At 47.7% G+C, this 19,298-nt stretch overlaps 1 protein-coding gene and 1 long non-coding RNA gene across 2 annotated transcripts in view; one reads left to right on the forward strand and one right to left on the reverse strand.

Annotated features, from left to right (window-relative positions):
- Nucleotides 1-17,372, forward strand: part of LOC134730379 (uncharacterized) — a 46,552-nt gene extending 29,180 nt beyond the window's left edge. Inside the window, exons 3-4 of the long non-coding RNA XR_010112140.1 lie at nucleotides 12,913-16,856; nucleotides 17,156-17,372. This is a non-coding gene — a long non-coding RNA (uncharacterized LOC134730379). The remainder of the gene's footprint in view (nucleotides 1-12,912; nucleotides 16,857-17,155) is intronic.
- Nucleotides 1-19,298, reverse strand: part of SLIT3 (slit guidance ligand 3) — a 639,400-nt gene that overhangs the window by 33,757 nt on the left and 586,345 nt on the right. Inside the window, exons 24-28 of the mRNA XM_014345150.4 lie at nucleotides 16,759-16,830; nucleotides 15,372-15,535; nucleotides 12,452-12,576; nucleotides 5,103-5,200; nucleotides 821-960 (exon numbers count right to left, since the gene is read on the reverse strand). Of these exons, the coding sequence (XP_014200636.3) occupies nucleotides 821-960; nucleotides 5,103-5,200; nucleotides 12,452-12,576; nucleotides 15,372-15,535; nucleotides 16,759-16,830 (599 nt within the window). The remainder of the gene's footprint in view (nucleotides 1-820; nucleotides 961-5,102; nucleotides 5,201-12,451; nucleotides 12,577-15,371; nucleotides 15,536-16,758; nucleotides 16,831-19,298) is intronic.

Below are 19,298 nucleotides of genomic sequence, written 5' to 3' on the forward strand. Positions count from 1 at the left end.
ATGCAGTGCTTCCCAAACTTCTTGTCTCATGGGGATTTTTCCTCAAATTCATGGAATTCCGGTCTGGGATACGCTACTTTGGTTGCTCTCATAACAAAGCGGGCTGTGTTTGCACCAAAATTGGTAGCATTTTGCTTCACAATCTAATGATATATTTAACTGTCCTTTTTAGGGGTTATTAATGTAGGAAAATAAAGGTTTTGTGTTTGGGGGGTGGGTGGGTGGAATGGTCTTCCTGAGGAATGCTCTCTTGTGGGAGCCTTCCTGGATTCTCCAGCTGGGTTAGGTTCCTTCTGTGTGATCCCACACCCCCAGGGCTTATAGATGTTATGTTCTCTTTCTAATGAATCCACGCCTCTGTCCACCTGACTATAAACTTCTTATGAGAAGGAACTCTGTCTTGGTCATTTTTGTATCCCTAGCTCCTAGCTGAGTGTCTGGAAAATGTGGATTTCAAGAGACGGTTGACTACACCTGAAGGAAGCATAAACACAATGCAAGCGCCTCTCTGCCAGCCTCAAACACCACTAGGTCTACAGGGGCCCTAAAGGAGGTAATGGCCAGCAATGAGATGAACAGCAGCTAAAGAGCCTGGGACTCTGTTTCAAGTGGGAAGGAGTAGTGATTTGCTGGTGGCTGGTGGTGGAGGAGACGGAGAAGCAAACAGGCATTTGGGGAGCCCCTCTTGGCATAACACGGTCTTGGGGTCTTAGTCTCTGTCCTCAGGGAGAGAGGAGGAGAGTCCCTGGAAGAAGTTAAGAAAATGGTATTCTAGCGACACCCCTCCACCCCACCATATATACAGTCATGAGATCCTTACCTGTGTAGTTAGGCGGGCAGATACACACGTAGTTGTTGATCCCGTCCACGCAGGTGGCATTGTTTTCGCAGTCGTTGTCCTCACAGTCATCTGGGTTGATCTCACACCGCTGCCCCTCAAAGCCCAGAGGGCAGGAGCAGCTTTGGGATGTGAGGGGTGGGGAGCAGGGGAGTCAGGGGTCAGGGAGAGAGGTGGGTTGGGATGGCAGAGAGGAAGACAGGGGTGGGAAATACAATTAGATTTTCCTCCAGATGGAGGTCTGAGAAAGCACTTTGGACACATGAGGCCTTGGGGTCCTGAGCAGAAAGACCCTTAGGAACCTAAAAGGTCATTTCATCCAACCCCATCTCCAGGCAATGTTCTATCTCCCCTGGCCCATGCTGGCTGCCTCGCTCTGGGGCTAATGTCCACCAACAAGGCCGGTGTCATCATTCCCCAGCTGGAAGTGGTTTCCTGGATATGGCTTAAATTCCTCCAGCTGTCCTCCAAACCGCCCTCCCTTTGGCTCTTCTGAGGCACAATCTCTTTTGCAAATAAAGAGAGACAGCATAGTAAACATTCTCCTTTAAGTGATTTTTTTACTCAAAGGCAGCCCTTCTATCTCAGGGTGAGGGGGTGGGCAGAATATAGTGGCCAAGGTACCAGACTCTGCACCCAGGTTTCCTGGGAATGAATTCCTGTTGATACATTCTAGCTACTTGACCTTGACCTGGGTGGTTGTGAAGATTGAGATTATACAAGCAAAATGTTTAAAAGGGTACATAGCACATAGAAAATGCTCAGAACCCATTAGCAAGCTATAGTTCTACACAAAACCACCCTACTTCCTTAACTGTTCTTCAAGGATGCCATTTCTCCCCATCATGTGTTCTTGCTACTTCTGAGCCCCTCCAGCTTCTGGGGGATGAAGGCTAGAGTGCGAGGATCCCTCTCCTGCCAAGAGTGAGGCTTTCGGGTCAACTTGGCTTCAAACACTGTGGGGCAGCAAGATGCATTTCCTTCACTTGTCTCTAGAGTGTTAAATCTCTTGGATAAAAACCTCAACTGCCTGCATCTCTGCCTGATCTTGGTCATATCCCCAGGACTGGGCATGCAAGATCGGTTAGAACAGATAAAGGCCATGCGGAAGGGATGGGAGTGGGGGCGTGGAGTGAGCATCTATCTGATTAAATAAATGCTGCAATGAATCTCGATCTTTCTTTGGCCTAACCCGTTTGTCAGGGATTCTCACTCCATCCATGAGTGTGCGCTTCAGCTTCAGATCTGGAATTTCAGGTTTCAGAGATTGCTCTGACTTGGGATTTAGCTAAAAAAGTAAACTACACTCAGCTAACAGGCAGTGAATTTCAGTGGTCCTAGAATCCTACTTAATTGGTCTCCTTTCTACAACTGAAAACCATATCACATTTTCTACAAAAGGCCAGGGGCCTCTCAGGTCTCAGCTCTTGGGGTACAGCAAAATGATTCATTCTTTTCTCCTGTTAGGGACTCTGGGCACTCATGAAAAAGGCTACTTCTTCAGAGCCAGACAGAGGGTAGGTTTCCGAAAGTCCTAAACCATGGTGTTGCTCATTTGTTTTTCTAAAGACTTTGGCTCCCCCCAGAGCCTTAGGGCTACCTAGCAGTGAGATATGGTGGCTGGTCAAGGAAAGAGAGGTTGCTAAAGGAGTGACAGGGTGGAAGGAGGCTGACATCTCCCTGTCTTCATTGGAAACCTTGGAGAGCTGTCGAGGAGTCTCCAGGTGCCATGAGTTGGTTGTGGGGATGAGAGCAGATCTCATCTCCTGTGTTGGTCTTCTGTGTGGCCTGCTCTGCCAACCTTTGCTGTTTTTGTGGGCAGGCAATGCAGCAAGATTAGAGAAGCATGTGTATGAAGAGGCTGGTGATGCTGATGACTAAGACCTGTTATGGGTTGAATTGTGTTCCCCCAAAAAAGATATGTTGAAGTCCTAACCCTGAGTACATCAGAACGTGATCTTATTTTGAAATAGGATCTTTGCAGATGTAATTAGTTAAGTTGAGGTCCTACTAAAAGAGTGTGGACCCCTAATCCAATATAACAGGTGTCTCTAAAAGAAGATGGCCGTGGGAAAGCAGACACAGAGAGAGCACTCGTGACTATGCAGGCAGAGAGAGGGGTGCTGCAGCCACAAGCCAAAGAATGCCAAAGATTGCCAGGAACACCAGAAGCCAGGGAGGGACAAGCAAGGACCCTCCCCTAGAGGCTCAGAGGGAGCATGGCCCTGCTGACACCTTGATTTGGAACTTCTATCCTTCAGAACTGTGAGAGAGTAAATTTCTGGTGATTACAGCCACCCAGTCTGTGGTTATTATGGCAGCCCTAAGGAATTACTCTAGAATGGAATAGGGGAGCAAACGGGAGCTTCCTGACAAGCACCACTCCCCTTCACCCACCAGGTGCTGGCCCGATGCAGAAGAGTTTCCCTACTCCTTGAGGACTGCATGCGAGCTCTCCCATCCCTAGTAACTGCCTCATTGCCTTAACCTTCCACCCCATTTCCCTGATCCTGTAGATCTGGGCCCTTTTCCTTTTACATTAAGTTCTAAAAATATTTTCTGTTCATCTGAAACTCTTCAACAACTTAAGATGGAAATGAGATATTTCTGCTCAACCGAACCTCCAGCTGAGATGGGAGAAACACAGTTGCCTGCAGCGGGGAGCTCTTCCCTCATCTGACCCCCCATCCCTCGCCTGGGTGGGGCAGCCCAGGCTGTGTGCCCTGGAGGGGGGTTTCCTGGCTGGGGCCCCGTGGCCACCTCCATATTTCCCTGCAGTTTCTTCTCACCCCTGCTCTATGTGAGCCAGCAGGAGTGGGTGGTTTGGCTGACTCCAGGCAGGAAAAGGAACTCTGCCTTGAATTTCACTTTTCAGGAGGCAGAGTTTGATGGAGGTGGCTTGGCAGGTGGACACGTGGGCGGGCGGGTTCCCGGGGGAAGAGAACCGGGAGCCTGGAATTTGATCTCTTCCCCAGACCACACGGCAGCACTGGCCAGAGTGCTTTTGATATTTAATGGGTTGCAACCTGAGCTCTAAGACACCCACACATGGCTTGGCATGGGGTGCCCCTGCCTTTATTGCCAAGGGGCTGCCGCCTCCCGACTGGCTCACTAGGGATGCCAAAGGAGCCCGTTCCCAACAGTCTGCTTTGGTCAGGGCCACAGGCCAGTGAAACTGGGCATCTGAAAGCTGCTGGGGAAGGTGGGAAGCAGGAAGGGGTCCTGAGGTTTGGGTGGAAGCCAATCCCATTCCTAGGACAGAGAGGAGAAAAACCTAAGTGACTTCTATTCCCTTTTCTTCTTGAAATGTTAATGTCAGGAAGGAAAGAGGGCTGGAGGTGGGCTTGGAAGATCCAGGAATGAGCATCAGGAGATATGACCTAGAGCAAGTTCATTTCTGTGTCTCAGCTTCCCCATCTGTTCAATGAGGATAATACCTACCTACTGGATAGGGTCTGTAGGGATTTAAATGAGAAAATACTTGACTAGTTGGTACCTGGCATAGTGAGCATATAATAAATGCCACTTATTTTATAACTCAGAAAAGCATGGTGGAAGTGCCAGACTGGCAGTCTTTAAGCCTTCACCCAATCCTTCTCTGACTTTAGCCAGCAGCAGACACCTCCCTTGGAGGAAGCACGAGGTTGGGACCTGGTTTCAAATCCCTGTGCCAATGCTTAATGTAACTCTAGGCAGAGGATTTGTCCCTCTGATGCTTGAACTTCCTTATCTGCACAGTGGGGATAAATTGTACTTCCCTTACAGGGTGCGAAGAGCCTTGAGATCATTCTCATACAGGGCCAGCACAGCACGGGCACTGGGCACGCCCTCGCTGGTGGTATCTCTGCTTCTTTAGCCTGCCCAGGGAGCCCTCCAAGGTGAGTGATATGGTTTGGCTGCGTCCCTACCCAAATCTCACCTTGAATTATAATAATCCCCAAGTGTCAAGGGTGGGGCCAGGTGGAGATAATTGAATCACGGGGGCAGTTTCTCCCATACTGTTCTCATGGTAGTGAATAAATCTCACCAGAGCTGACGGTTTTATAAATGGGAGTTCCCCTGCACAAGCTCTCTTTTGCCTCCCGCCATTTAAGATGTTTGCTTTTCTTTTGCCTTCTGCCATGATTGTGAGGCCTCCCAGCCATGCTGAACTGTGAGTCCATTAAACTTCTTTCCTTTATAAATTACCCAGTCTTGGGTATGTCTTTATTAGCAATGTGAGAGCAAACTAATACAGTGAGGGAGGCCAGGGGTGAGCTGTTACCTGAACCCATCCTTGTGGCTGTCACTCAGGTGGCAGGTGCCTCCATGCTGACAGGGGTTCTGGATGCAGGTGTTGATGGGCACAGTGCAGTCCTTGCCCTGAGGAGCAAAAGAGGGAGAAGCACCTGGTTAGGGGGCCTTCCGGGGCGGCCATGGCCCAGGGGACTCCAGGGGTTCCAGCATTCTCTGTGATGAGGCTGGGGAGATGACAGCAAGAAGCCCCTAGGAAAGGCCTGCTGTGTGACTTGGAGCCCACCCATGGGAGCCCTAACCCCTAGTCACTGCACAGTAAGAAGGGGAAGAGTGATGAGAAGCCAGGAGTTCAGGTTCCAGCCTCACTACTTCGCAGAATTTGCACCCTTCTGTATCCCAAACTGCAGGGCAAGAGCCCAGGCTATGGATTCAGGCAAAGCTGAATTCACATACAGCTGGTTTCACATTCCAGCTCCATCCCATCTGGGTTGGCTGATCGTGACCTCATAAAAGCCTCTTGACCCCTCCAAGTCCACCTCACAGGGTTGCTATGAGAATTAAACTTGAGCTTTCATGTAAGGAAAAGGTTACACGTGTGTAATCCACCTAGCGCATAGTAGGCATTCTGTAAATGCTAGAAGATAACATTACCATGAGCCTCACTGAACCTTAAATATAACCTACAACTTGAGTAGGGAAGACTAAGGCTGAAGTGTGGCCAACAGACCTTGTCTCCTACAAAGTGACAACCCCAGAGAACCATTCTTGATTGATCTGGAGTGGGGTCCAGGCTTTGGTATTCTGAAGTTCTGAAGGTAAGCCTAAGGTTAGGCCAGGTGGGGAACCTTTGTGATAGAGAGCTCAGGGTGGTGTGGGATTCTTTGGAGCAGGCCCCTCTGAAGGGGACGTGCGAGCTGAGAAGGAGCCAACTGTGTGGAAGGTGGGGAGGGGAGCGTGCCAGGCAGCAGGAGCAGCGAGGGCAGCGGCCCTGAGGAAGGCAGCCCCAAGGTGGAGACTGAGCTCCATGAGACCCACTGTCCCAGGGAACAGCCCAACTCTTCTTGGCCTTCTGGCTCCTGCTTCTCCTTTGGGACTGACAGACCAGTCTCACCCAACGCTTGGCATGGAGTCCCTTACAGGACCTGGTAGCGTGGGGCCTGGGGAGGCGACTGCTGCATCCTTTCTGGGCCCTGGGCTCAGTGGCTTGGCACAGACCTGGTGGAGGTGATCATGGGAGCCCGCCCACTGCCACACCACCTGCTCGCCATCTGCCTGAGAAAATCCTCTTCCCTCTTCTGCTGTTGCTGGTGATGTGATGGAATGGAACTGGGGCTTCCTGGCTGCAACATTGCAGCCAACTGGGCTGAAGGCCTTGGGCCCAGGACAGCCTCTGCTGTGGACCCTCTCAAACACCAGAGCCTCAGGCCCGTCTTCAGCAGCTGGAAGGCATAGGCCATGTCCATCTGGTTCCCTTCATGCCCTGTCCCAGCAAAGTGGCCAGTCAGAGGTTTCTTGGAGGGGGACAGGGAGAGTGCAGTTTGGGCTGGTATCTGGTTTTATCCTAAACCATAACAACACAGGGCCCCTTTCTGAAAGTTGGTGTGGAATGGAAACTGTAATACTAATTCTCGCCCACTTTGCCGAGCACATTTTCCATTCCAGGCCTCATGCTAAGTGTTTTATATTCATGATCGCATATCATGTTCACAACAACCCTATGAGATTGGTGTGATTGTTATTACACTATTTTTACAGACAGGAAAGACAGACTTAGAAAGTGAGGTAATATGGCCAAGATCGCACAGCAGTAAGTGAAATGGGGAGCAAGCAGCTGAACCCAGGCATCCAGCCCAAAGTTAGTGCTGGGAGCCTCTATGCAGGACCACTTAGCTGGCCCCTCTCAAAACATGCGTTCTAGGGGCACACAGATGGGAGTGCACATTCTAAGTTGGCTGCTGTGTTCCTTGAGGAAATGACTAGTTCTCTCTGAGCCTTGTTTTTACCACTTATGAAATGGAAATAATATGAACTACCCTATGGGGAATTAGTTAATGGTTATATATGTAAGACACCTAGCATGTAATGGCAGCTCCATAAATAATAGCGATGATGATGATGATGATGATGATGATGATGATGCTTGGGGTCTGAGGCAGGGCTGAATGTGAGTGACTAAAATACTTTTTCAGGTCTTTGGTTGGTGCCAAGTAGTTCCAGAGGTGCATATATGAGAGTGGTGGTGGCCAACACATGGACCGTGAAGGGCAGGACAAAGAACCTTGAGAAGGTCAAGGCAAGACCTCTCTAGCCCCTGCCTGGGTTAGCCCCTGCTCTGGGGAACTGGCAAGTACCAGTGACTCCAGGTCAAACCCTCCCAACTATGGCGGTGGTGGTGGAGGTGGTGGCAACTCCTGCAGCCCTTTACGCCAAGCACAGAAATCCAGGAGGCAGAGCCTAGTGCTTGATGACATGGTAATTGGGCCTGGAAGTGGGGATTTCTGTCACTTACCTCTCCTTGAAAAATAATCACTATTGCCAACGCCTGGTTAATTAGCCTGATTCAATTCTCTTCAGCCTCATTTTGCTCAAATCTACCAGATTTGTGGTGCTCCTTGGTCCTCCACCACACTTTCTACCCCTCATCCCACTTTGTGTGTGTGTGTGTGTGTGTGTGTGTGTAGGACATGGCCAGGAATCCTGACTGGCTTCCTTTAAAACAGGTGTCCCCAACCCCTGGGACATGGACTGGTACCGGTCCCCATTAGGAACCAGCCTGCACAGCAGGAGGTGAGCAGATGGGGCGGGAGCATTACCACCTGAGCTCCGCCTCCTTTCAGGTCAGCCGTGGCGTTAGATTCTCATAGGAGCACAAACCCTACTGTGAACTGTGCATGCGAGGGATCTAGGTTGCACGCTCCTTATGAGAATCTAAGTAATGCCTGATGATCTGAGGTGGTACAGTTTCATCCTGAGACCATGCCCACCACCCTAGTTCCGTGGAAAAATTGTCTTCCATGAAACTGGTCCCTGGCGCCAAAAAGGTTGGGAATCAACCTTTAAAAGACACTGGGGGCTGGGTGCAGTGCCTCACGCCTATAATCCCAGCACTTTGGGAGGCCAGGGTGGGCGGATCACAAGGTCAAGAGATCAAGAACATCCTGGCCAACATGGTGAAACCCTGTATCTACTAAAAATACAAAAATTAGCTGGGCGTGGTAGTGGGCATCCCAGCTACTCAAGAGTCTGAGGCAGGAGAATTGCTTGAACCCAGGAAGCAGAGGTTGCAGTGAGCCGAGATTATGCCACTGCACTCCAGCCTGGCAACGGAGTGAGACTCTGTCTCCAAAAAAAAAAAAAAAAAAAAAAAAAAAGACACTGGGAACAGCTGCCCTCATTGGAAACCTCTTTCTGAGATCGCACGAGGAATGCTGCTAAGTCCTTACTTCTCAAAGCGTGCTCCTTGGACTAGTGGCACTGGCATGTCCTGGGAACTGATTAAAAAAAAAAAATGCACACTCTCAGGCCTGACCTCGGATCTAATGAACTAGAACTTGCATTTTAATAAGCTCTCCAGTGATTCTTATGCACACAAAAGTTTGAGAAGCACTGTTCTGAGACATTGAACATATGTGCCTGAAACTAAATGGCTGAAAAAGAATCAGCCAACAGATATATTTTTTCCCCAAATCTTAACATAATGGCAAAATACTGACCCTTTGTGAAGTATCTACTGAATCCTGGCACTGAGGTAGGCAAAGTACACACACAGACCCTTTTCATCCTTCCAACAGCCCTGCACATGAGTATGAGTATTCTCAGTTACAGGTGGGGAAAGTGAGGCTTAGGGAGAATCTGACTTGGAGTGGTTGTGAGTGTAGAGACTTTGTTGCAAGAGATAGCTGAGCTCTGGTTGTAGCTCATGCGCTTCCTAAGTGTGAAAGCTTGGGTAAATTATTTCATCTTTATGAACCTTAGTTGTTTCATCTATTAAAAGACGATAATAAAACTTATTTCACAAGGTGATTAAGAGTACTACAAGAGATAATGTGTTTAAACTGCTTCACAAAGGCCTGGCATTATAGTAGATTAAGAGTAGCTGCTACCAAATGTTACACAGTGATTCCTGTGCTTTTTTATAATATTGTGGCTTCCCAAGGTCACTCAGCTAGTCAATGGGAAAATGGAGATACCTGGAAAGAGGTAAATGCCTGAACTTTGAGCTTGGTTTTGTGGGTATCTGGGGATTTCTGTTAGCCACTCATGCAGAACTACCATCTTAGTCGCTCTGTTTGGGCGGGCTGTAACCCTGGCAAGAAGGAAAGCAGGGACATAGCACAGAGAATTTGATGCAACCCTCAGTTAAAGGATCCCTTGGGTTCAACCTGCTCCATTTTACAGCTGAGGAAACTGAGGTGAGGAGAAGAGCGAGTTCTGTCCAAGGTCATGCATCACATAGGCACAGGCTCCAGAGGGTCCTGCTTGGTGTTCTTCCCATGGCTACACTCTACTTGTCTCTAATCTGGAAATTCAGACAGGTCCTAAATAGTCAGGGATCCTCCACCTTAGCCCCTGCAATCACTGCACTTGCCAACAGGCAGTGAGTGCAGTGGCCAGGAGCACAGCTTCTAGAGTCAGTTGGTTCTGAGCTTTGAATCCCAACTCCGTTACCTACCATGCTCAGTTTCTTCAACTGTAAAATGAGGATCATTTTAGGAACTGTATTCTAGGGCTCTGATGAGGAGTATGCAAGATAATATATGTACCTTATTTAGTCTACTGTCAGTACATAGTAGATACTCAATAAATGCTGGCTCTTATGTTACTATTATCATAGTTATCATCATCATCACCACCATCTGTACCATTAGCACCATTACCATCATCAACACCATCACCATTGTCACCTTTATCATTATCACCGATACCACCACCATCATCACCTTCACCATCATCATCTTCACCATCACCATCAACATCATGCACCCTAGACCTGCCTGGGCTCAACACTTTCCTCAAGATCAAAATCTCTGTTCACATTCTTCTAAAATTGACATGATGTTCAGAATCTTGAGAACAAAGTTCAAACAAGTGGCCTTATCCTGCAGTAGCTCTGAAGATACTCTCTTTGCTCTGACACTGACGGTCAGGTCATGCTTCATAGTACAGTCAAGTGTAGCTGGAAGAAGCCTGGACTTCAAACCCAGCTCTACTACTTTCAGACTCAGGCCAGTTTTAAAGAGAAGGAAGCAAGAATCAGAATGTGAAACAGTTTACCTTATCTTTAGAATGGGGATGATACTACCCATCTCATAAGCTGATTATAAAAATCAGAGAAGAAAATAAATGCATAAGCTCCAGATGAGTGCCTGGCCTTTATTGATGATTCAAAAGAGAACTATACTATGTATGGAATTGAGAATGTTACAAATGCAGTCACAGTTCTAGGAGAATGACTGAAGTTTCTTGGCAGTTCACAGTGCCATAGACTGATAATCCTGGATCAAACTAGCAACATACCACCTGTTACTGATGGCCTATTCCACACCCAGGTATGAGGGACCACCATGCAAGGGTAAAGGTGAAAGGCAGCAGTATGCCAGCTTATTGAGTGCTCACTGAATGCCAGGTATCATCCTAGTGTATTGCGTACATTACTGTACATTTGATTCTTACGGCAAACCTATGAGACAGGTCCTAGTTTGCAGCTGGGAAGACAGATGAAATTACTAGCAATGGCTACACAGCTAGTAAATGACAAAGCTGGAATCCACACCTGCTTCTCTGTGTAATTGCACAGTCTGAATTTTCTCTGCTGAATACATACAAAGGAGTTTGGGAGGATCCACACATCCTGAGTATGTCTGCTGTTAATCTCTATTCTCCCCTCCTATTATTTTTTTTTGTGTGTGGGTGCCCTGTGACTGAATTTATAACATTCTCAATTCCATACATAGTATAGTTCTCTTCTGAATCATCAGTAAAGGCCAGGCACTCATCTGGACCTTATGCATTTAGTCTCTTCTCTGATTTTTATAATCAGCTTATGAAATGACGGTGTATGGGTCTGGGACTCAGTGGTAAGTTTAAGACTTTGGAGGTGGCTGGCTTCAAAGGGAATCCTTTGGCTCTCTTGTCCCAGGCCCATAGGTGGCACTCTGACACCATCTGCTAGAAGCACAGCCATAGTCTAGAAATACATCAGGTAGTCCCATTCCCCAGAGTGAGGCGGCCTCTAAGCCTGTCACTACGCACACACAATCCCACTGGGGACAGAGACCTGGGGATGCCAGCTCACTCTCACTCTACCTGCATCATATGTGTGCATTAGACAGGCTGCGGGGCTGTCCTGAAACTCTGGGCTTGCCCAGTGCCTTTGGATGGGTGCCCTGGGAAGGCTGGAAGCTGGGCGGTCCCTGCAGAAGAGGATGGAGCCACAGCTTTGCTGATTCCAGTGAAGCCCAAGGAAGGGCTCAGCTATCCAGGAAACCCTCCAGGGGAAAAGGATTGGGTTCTGGAATCACAAAGCCCAGGGTCTTAATCACAGCTCTACTGCTTACAAGCTTCGGACATTGAGTTGAACTCTTGACAGTCTGAGGCCCAGTCTCCATATCCGTAAAAAGAGAATGATGAGGCCTTCTTAGGTTTGCTCGGGGTGTTTGAACAGGTGAGTAAAATGCCAAGCACAGTACTTGGCACAGTCTGTACTCTGTAGGTGCTGGTGAGAGGCACATGGTCGATATCCACAGGGGTCAGCAGAGGGGCATGACACCGTGCTCTGGGTGAAAGAAGGAAGGACTGTCTTGGAGGTAGTCTGGGAGGCCAGAGGGGAGAACTGGGATCTCATCCTCTTGCTGGCTGATCTTAGCCGGTCAACCTTTTGGGTGAGTTTGCAGCCCCTAGGCCTTTCAATCCCCCATCCCTATATTTACATCAAGCTGGAACCAGCACTTTCAAGGCTGGTTGCTCTGAGGGTGGGGTTTGGCAGGGGCATGGTGGGGTGGAGGTTCTGGAAATCCCTTTAGAAGGGAAATTGGGAGAGTGGGCTCAAGGGATGCCTCTACTTGGAAACACTTTTTCTCTGAGACTTAATTTCTCCATGTTTCACAAAGAAAATACAAATGTTACATTTCCTCTTTCTCTCTGGACATCCTTGTCAAGACCATATGGGGTCCTCTCTGACTGGCAGCTCCCGCTAGTTCAGAGAACAGTGTTACTGGCAAATGCTCCTTTGGAGTGGTGACCTGTGCGATGGACTCATCCAGGCTGACCCTTGGAGAAGGGAGGGTACGCAGGGCACGGTGCCCCTCTCTAGGGCCAGGGCTGAAGGAGGAGCCTGAGGCATGAACACGGGGGGCGGGGGCAGGGCCTCCAGCATACCTTGTAGCTGTAGGGGCAGGCACAGCGGTACAGCTCCACAGGGTCCTGGGTGCATGTCCCGTTATTCTTGCACGGGCTGGAGAGGCAGGCATTGCATTTGGCCACAATGTTGATGTCCACTGGCCCTGGGCAGCAAAACCAGAGTACTGATGGCAGGTCCTGAGTGCGCTCACTGCCATACCTCCCTTCCCCTCTGCTCTGGGCCCTCCCTCAGCCAGCGCCAGCCCCTTCCCAACTCCATGCCCAGATGGCAGCTGGCTCTCCTCAGCCAGCACATCCAGTCCAGCTAGAGTCCCATTAATTCAGCCACTGTCCAGTGAGGAAAAATCACAGTGGGACATCATTCAGAAACACTTCTGCAGTCAAATCAATTACTGTAATTAGCCTGATCCGATTTTGGTGCTAATCTGCAAACAATGCACCATAATTAGAAACCCCCTGTGTATCTTTTCATATTCCAGGAAGCTCTGGGCCCAGGCTCCATTCGGACCTCCCATTTTTCTACCCACGAACACCCCTCCCCATGGAATAGTCTGTGCCAGGCTAAGCAGGGCACAGTGCTTGGGCCAAAGGCACACAGAGGAAGTTCCCCCTGGAAAACCTTGGAAGAAAGAAATGGATGGCCCCAGAGGACACAGCGATGATGCTGACAATGGACAGAAAACTGCTCAGGTACATGTTACATCCGTGACCGTTTCAGCCGTGTGCTTGCTTTAGCTGCGAGCACTGGAGGGAGGTCAGGGTCCTTCCCAGAGCTTTGCAAAGGGGGCTGTGTCCTGCTGCTGCAGCCAGCTTTGACAATGAGCCCTGGATAAACAGGCCATATTTAGTGTCGGGACTATAAATGACCTTGGGGTTAACAGTTATCAACTTGGAGATGGGCTGAGATGAACTTCAGTGAGTGACTGTTTGTGGATGAGTAAAAAGAGTGGCCTGATTGAGAGCTGGTACCAGGGGCTCAACCCGACTTCACATTAGAATAGGAAGACTATCTGTCTTGGTTTGCTTGGGGCTGAGGGGGTTTGCAGGACACAGAGCTTTCAGTGCTAAAACCAAGAATGGCCCAGACAAAACCCAGATGACTTAGCTGCCTTACACTACCAGCTACAGTGTTGTTTTTTGTTTTTTTTTTTTGTTTTTTTGAGATGGAGTCTCACTCTGTTGCCCAGGCTGGAGTGTGGTGGTGCAATTTCGGCTCACAGCAACCTCCACCTCCTGGATTCAAGCAGTTCTGCCTCAGCCTCCCAAGTAGCTGGGATTACAAGCATGCGCCACCACACCTGGCTAATTTTTGTATTTTTAGTAGAGATGGGGTTTCCCCTTGTTGGGCAGACTGGTCTTGAACTCCTGACCTCAAGTGATCTACCCGCCTCAGCCTCCCAAAGTACTGGGATTAGAGGCATGAGCCACCGTGCCCGGACCCTGGCTGCAGTGCTTTTAAAAGTTCCCACACCCAGGTTGTACCCCAGACCAATTTAATCTAAACCTAGAGGGTGGAGCCAGGCTTCAGTAATTTTAAAAGCGCCTGTATGATTTCCAAATGTGCAGCCAAGATTGAGACCTATACTGTTCTTGGCCTAGGTGAGCCTCTTTAGTATCAGATCAGATAGCTTAGAAGCAGGAGGAGGAAAATTAAAATTAGCTTTAAGGCAATGGAATGTTTTTCTGCTTGCAGCAGAAGTGTAGGACACACTAAAGTTTGAGAGGATAATTAAAGTGTATCTATATATCAAAATAAGTATTAAGCCTCTCAGAGATGAGCAAAAGAGATTATCAAACAACTGTGTATACAAATGAAAAGTACGTTTTTGATGAAAAATTCAGGTTCCCCAATAATCAAAGACAAAATAAAAGGAGTTTTTTTTTAACCTATTGAATTAGCAATGAGAAAATAAGAGAAAATAATGAGAGTCTAATGAAAAATGCAACCAAAGGATGCTACTGGGAATGTAAATTGGTTATAACCCTTTTTGAAAATCAATTTGGCAAAATGTGTGAAGACCTTAAAAATAATAATGTACTTTGATTCAGTAATTTCTATTCTCTGAATCTTATCTGAGGACATGATTTCAAACAGAGAAAGATCTTTATGTGTCAATGGTAAGACAGAAAAATGGAAATACTCGAAAGATTCAAAACCAGAAATGGATTAAGTAAGTGGCAGTGGAGTATTATGGCTTGATGATAAAGACTGTGCATTCTGGAATCAGATAGACCTGGAAGCCTGGTAAGCCTCGATTTTCTCATTTTTAGAAATGAGGATAATATTAAAAGTTGATCACATAGAGGTATTAGAGAATTAAATAAGTTGTTACATGAAGAATGAGAAGAAAATACATGAGACAGTGCTTACCATCATTCCTGTTGCATAAGGACTCAGTAGTAGTTTGTTGTTATAATATGGTCAATAAAAAAATCACATGTACAAAAGTTTGCTGGGTAAAATGGGAAAATGCTTATGTTTTAATAATGTTGGATAAAAAAATGCAGGTTAAAGATTTTTCTCAAGGCCAGGTGCAGTGGCTTATGCCTGTAATCCCAGCATTTTGGGAGGCCTAAACAGGAGGATCGCTGGAGATCAGGAGTTCGAGACCAGCCTGTGCAACATAGTGAGACCTTGTCTCTACAAAAGATGAAAAAAAAAAAAGATATTCTCCACTATGGAAAGACATGTACAGAAAGAAGTCAGTGAGGAGATGTGTGGCAATGCCAGCAGGGAACTTGGAGAGAATGACACTTGGCCCATTAGATGAGGGTTCACATCAGCGTCAGCATCTGAGCCTCTTTGTGGGACCCATGGAAGAGACAGGGTGAAGGTTTCTGAAGCCACATCTGTTGAGATACCCTGCTCTGACAGGTTGCTGGGAACACAGCAGATCCCACGAGGGGCAGGGGAGGGTGGGGTGTGGGCGTCACCTACCTTTGCACTGGAAGCGGTGGGTTGGGGTGGTGAGCAGGAGCCTGTCAGCCATGGGCTCAGGGCTACTGCAGCGGGCGATGCCAGGCTCCTTGTACCCCGCCTTCACCCACTCCGACAGCCACCGAAGACTGCAGTCACAGTGGAGTGGGTTGGTTCCCAGCGCCCTAGGAGGCAGAACAGGAAGTCAGGGCCCCCTGCCCAGCTTGGCCAGTAGCCTTCATATCCTTGGCTCTCTGGAAATGCATTTTCAGACTTTGGCTAGACTGGAGGTATCCAATATGGGGCCAGCGGAGTAGTCGTCTCCACTGTGGCAAAGTTAGTATCTCCAGAGTGTACTTCCAATCCTGTGGAAGTTTCAACTCCCATCCCAGCCCCTTCCACTTCTGAGGCGTGGCTCTCACCTACGCAAGTAAGACTCACTCTTCAACTCAACCCCATCCTAGCTCCTTTAGGGAGCTTCCTGGATCTCTGGCCATCTGATTATCTGGTTGCCTTGCCCTGTTGAAGGGTCCACTGGAGGATATACTCTGCAGAGAAGGTTCTGAAACCCAGCAACCTGGGGAGCAGCTTCAAACCACTTGGCTAGACTTTCATCCCGGTTGTGACTGGGATGAAAATACTAGAAATTCTGTTTTTTTAAAAAATTATATCCTTCAACAATTCTGCTTTTGAAAGTTTTAGAATATGCATACGTAGTATATCCGTATTATAGTGTATGCACACATTATGAAAATAATTAAATATGCATATAGAAGGAATACAAACTCGAAAATGTTCACTGACAGAGGTGTATAAAAAAATGTAGAGATTCCTGATCTGTGGAAGAGAGGTCTGGCCTGGGAGTGAGGGAATCTAGATTCTAGTCCAACATCTCACTGACCTGATAGTCAACCTTTAGCTAGTCACCTAATATTTATGGGCCTCAGTTTTTCCTGTGTAAAATAAGAAGGGAATACCTGTTGCAGAGTGCAAAGTGGTTAAGAATATGTGCTTTGGAGTCAAGGCAAACCTAGATCTGATCCTGGGCCCTGCCATCTGCTAGCTGTGCCATGCTTAGACACAATGTTATTATATATAATAAAAGGATAAAAATGCCTTACAGTTGTAAGAAATAAATAGAAAACTTATCTAAAGTGTTTACCCCATAGTACATGTTTTCTATTAGTTCTTATTAAATATTTACAGTGTTTACATAATTGAGGATTCCTTTGAAGGCTTCTGAGGTGGGGAACAAGACAATATGCATAGTGTGGATACATAGTTGTATAATATACTGTATGCATAAGGAAAGGACATATGCCAAAATGCTGACAGTGATGACATTGTCGCTGACACTTTCATGCTTTCATGTTTTGAATGTTCATTGGGGAGAAACACTGCTACTTACAGATGGGAAAGAGATGTGAGGTCGTTGAAGGAGCCTTCAGGAACGCTGGAAATGTCATTGCCATGGAGAGTTCTGAAGCAGAGGGCACAGGTCGGAAGGTTAGCATCCACTAATTTGAATTTAGCATATTCTCAGGGCCTCCAGTGCCTGGCCCTGCCACCCTTCAGTTTTGCTCAGAGCCCCACTGCTCCTAGCAGTAGCTGCTGCCCCCGTTGCTCTGGGTGCATGAATGTTCTATGCCCAGCTCAGCAGCAAGGATGGAGGGAGTAGAGGGTTTGCGGAAGAAGGGGGTGGACTTTTCAATCTGATAGACCTGAGGCGAAATCAGAAACCAGTCTCTCTTAGCCGTGGAACGCTGGATAAGTTACGTCACTTTTCTGGGCCTTCATTTTTGCAGCTGAGAAAGGAAGAGACATATCTACCCAAGGGAGTTACTGGAGTTTCAGAGATCATATGAAGAGCTGTGCTTAAGACCGGAAGTTCTGGAGCCAGGCTGTGTGAGTCAAACCTGACTTTGTCGCTTACCAGCTGTGTGACTAAGGGCAAAGCAATTTACCCTCTCTGTGCTTCAGCCTCTATTGTAAAACAGGTATGAGAATAAAAAGGCTTGCCACAGAAAGTTGTCATGGGTGTGTTAATCCACGTAGAGAGAGCCAGCATTTTCTAAGTGCTAAATGACTAATCAATATTAATATTTGTGAAAGAGTCTTGAAGGGTATCTGTATCAAGGAGGTCAGTAAATTAGTTTCCTTCGTATTTACCTAAAGAGATCTTAGGCAGGTTGAGAAATGCTACCAATCCCAGCTTTGGTGACAGAGGGAGGGGGTCCTCAGCTCCCGAGGAGAGTCTCTGGAGCCGAACACTCATTGTTACGGAAACGGCTTTGGCATCAGCCACACACATACACGAGTCTGGCACTTGTGTGCACCTGAGTGCATCTTCCCACAGCATGTTGGAGGGGCCGGGCACCCCACTTGGTATTAATCATGCCTCTCTCCACCCTGTGGTGTAGGCAGCTAGGAGCTATTCTCACTTACACAGTGGTGCCATATACTAAGCCTTCCACAAATGCCTGGAGGATAGGTGCATGAAAAACCTCAATGAACACTGCTCCGTGCTCAAGTAACAACACGAGCAAATCCACAACGCATGGATTATATTCTCCATTAAAGGATTAATCATCAACTGCATAAAAAAATCTGCAAATTAATTCATAGAAACTCAAAGGCTTCTTTAGTGACTGATGGGCACCATCACCTGTGTTGGCAATAATCACCCTTCAGGGTAAGGACTAACAACTTTATTGCAGGCAGTGAGTCCTAGTAGAACAAAGAGACGATTAGTGTTGACAGTGGAAGTACAGATGGAATAATAACGAATGAATTTGCTCTTCTTCTCCCTTCAACTGAAGTTAGCTTGCCCTTGGTCTTCAGCTGACATAGAGACATGAGCCTAATTACTCTTGATAGAGAACAGTGGCTCTCACACTGAGTGAGCTTTGGAAGCTAGTGAATATGCAGATTCCTGAGCCCCACTTCCAAAGATTCTGATTCAGTGGGTCTGAGGTGGGGCCTGAGATTCTGCATTTCTGACAAACTCTGAGGTGATGCTGACGCCAGTAGCAAGGGTTTAGAAAGGTTTCTCCTATTGCTTTAAGGCAAGGCCCTTATTTCTCTCCTCTTCCCATATAATCTGCTCTTCTCTTTCTCCTCTTAGTTACCCTCCATTGATATCCTCATCACCATCAGCTCCTTCTCCTCCCACCTCACAGTTCTCTGGTGAAATTCTCAGGGTGAAAGTGAGCCTCAGTGCTTAGGCAGCTAGGACAGCAGGAAGATGGCAAACAGCCATCTAGAGTGTTCATGATAGCTTCTCACCTCCCCGAGTAAGGAAGAGCTAGAAGCACTTCCTAACACTTTTATCAGCATCATTTAGCCTCTAGTTCATGAGGTTATTTATGAATCATACCAGCCCCTGCCTGCATGGCTTCATGGCTGCTTGCTGTTTTGCATAGGCACCCAGCTTTATTGTTAGTCATTTCCAAATGAGGCCTGGGCCCCTGGAGAGGCATGAGGCCTAACTTTAAAACACCAAAGGACCCAAGGGCAGCTTTAGCATTGTGACACCTGCAAGTCAGGCTCCATTCTCTACCAAAAATACAAAAATTAGCCGAGTGTGGTGGTGGGCGCCTGTAATTCCAGCTACTCGGGAGGCTGAGGCAGGAGAACTGCTTGAACCCAGGAGGCAGAGGTTACAGTGAGCCAAGATTGTGCCATTGTACTCCAGCCTGGGTGACAAGAGTGAAACTCCATCACAAACAAACAAACCCTGCAGAGTAACAGGATTATAATTTACTAGGACAACTCATTAAATCCGCCTACACTGCAGGTTCTCCATCCTGGTTTGGCCCCCCAAAGAAGTACTCTTGCCTGTCAAACAACCATCCTAAAGGATGCTAGAGAAGTGGGAGAATGAGTGCTCCTTCCCCTTTCTCCTCCCCTTCTCCCTGATGCCTCCCAGGGGCTGGGCTGGCAAGCAAC

This window comes from Pan paniscus, chromosome 4, assembly GCF_029289425.2.
Source record: "Pan paniscus chromosome 4, NHGRI_mPanPan1-v2.0_pri, whole genome shotgun sequence".
NCBI classification, from domain to species: Eukaryota; Metazoa; Chordata; class Mammalia; order Primates; family Hominidae; genus Pan; species Pan paniscus.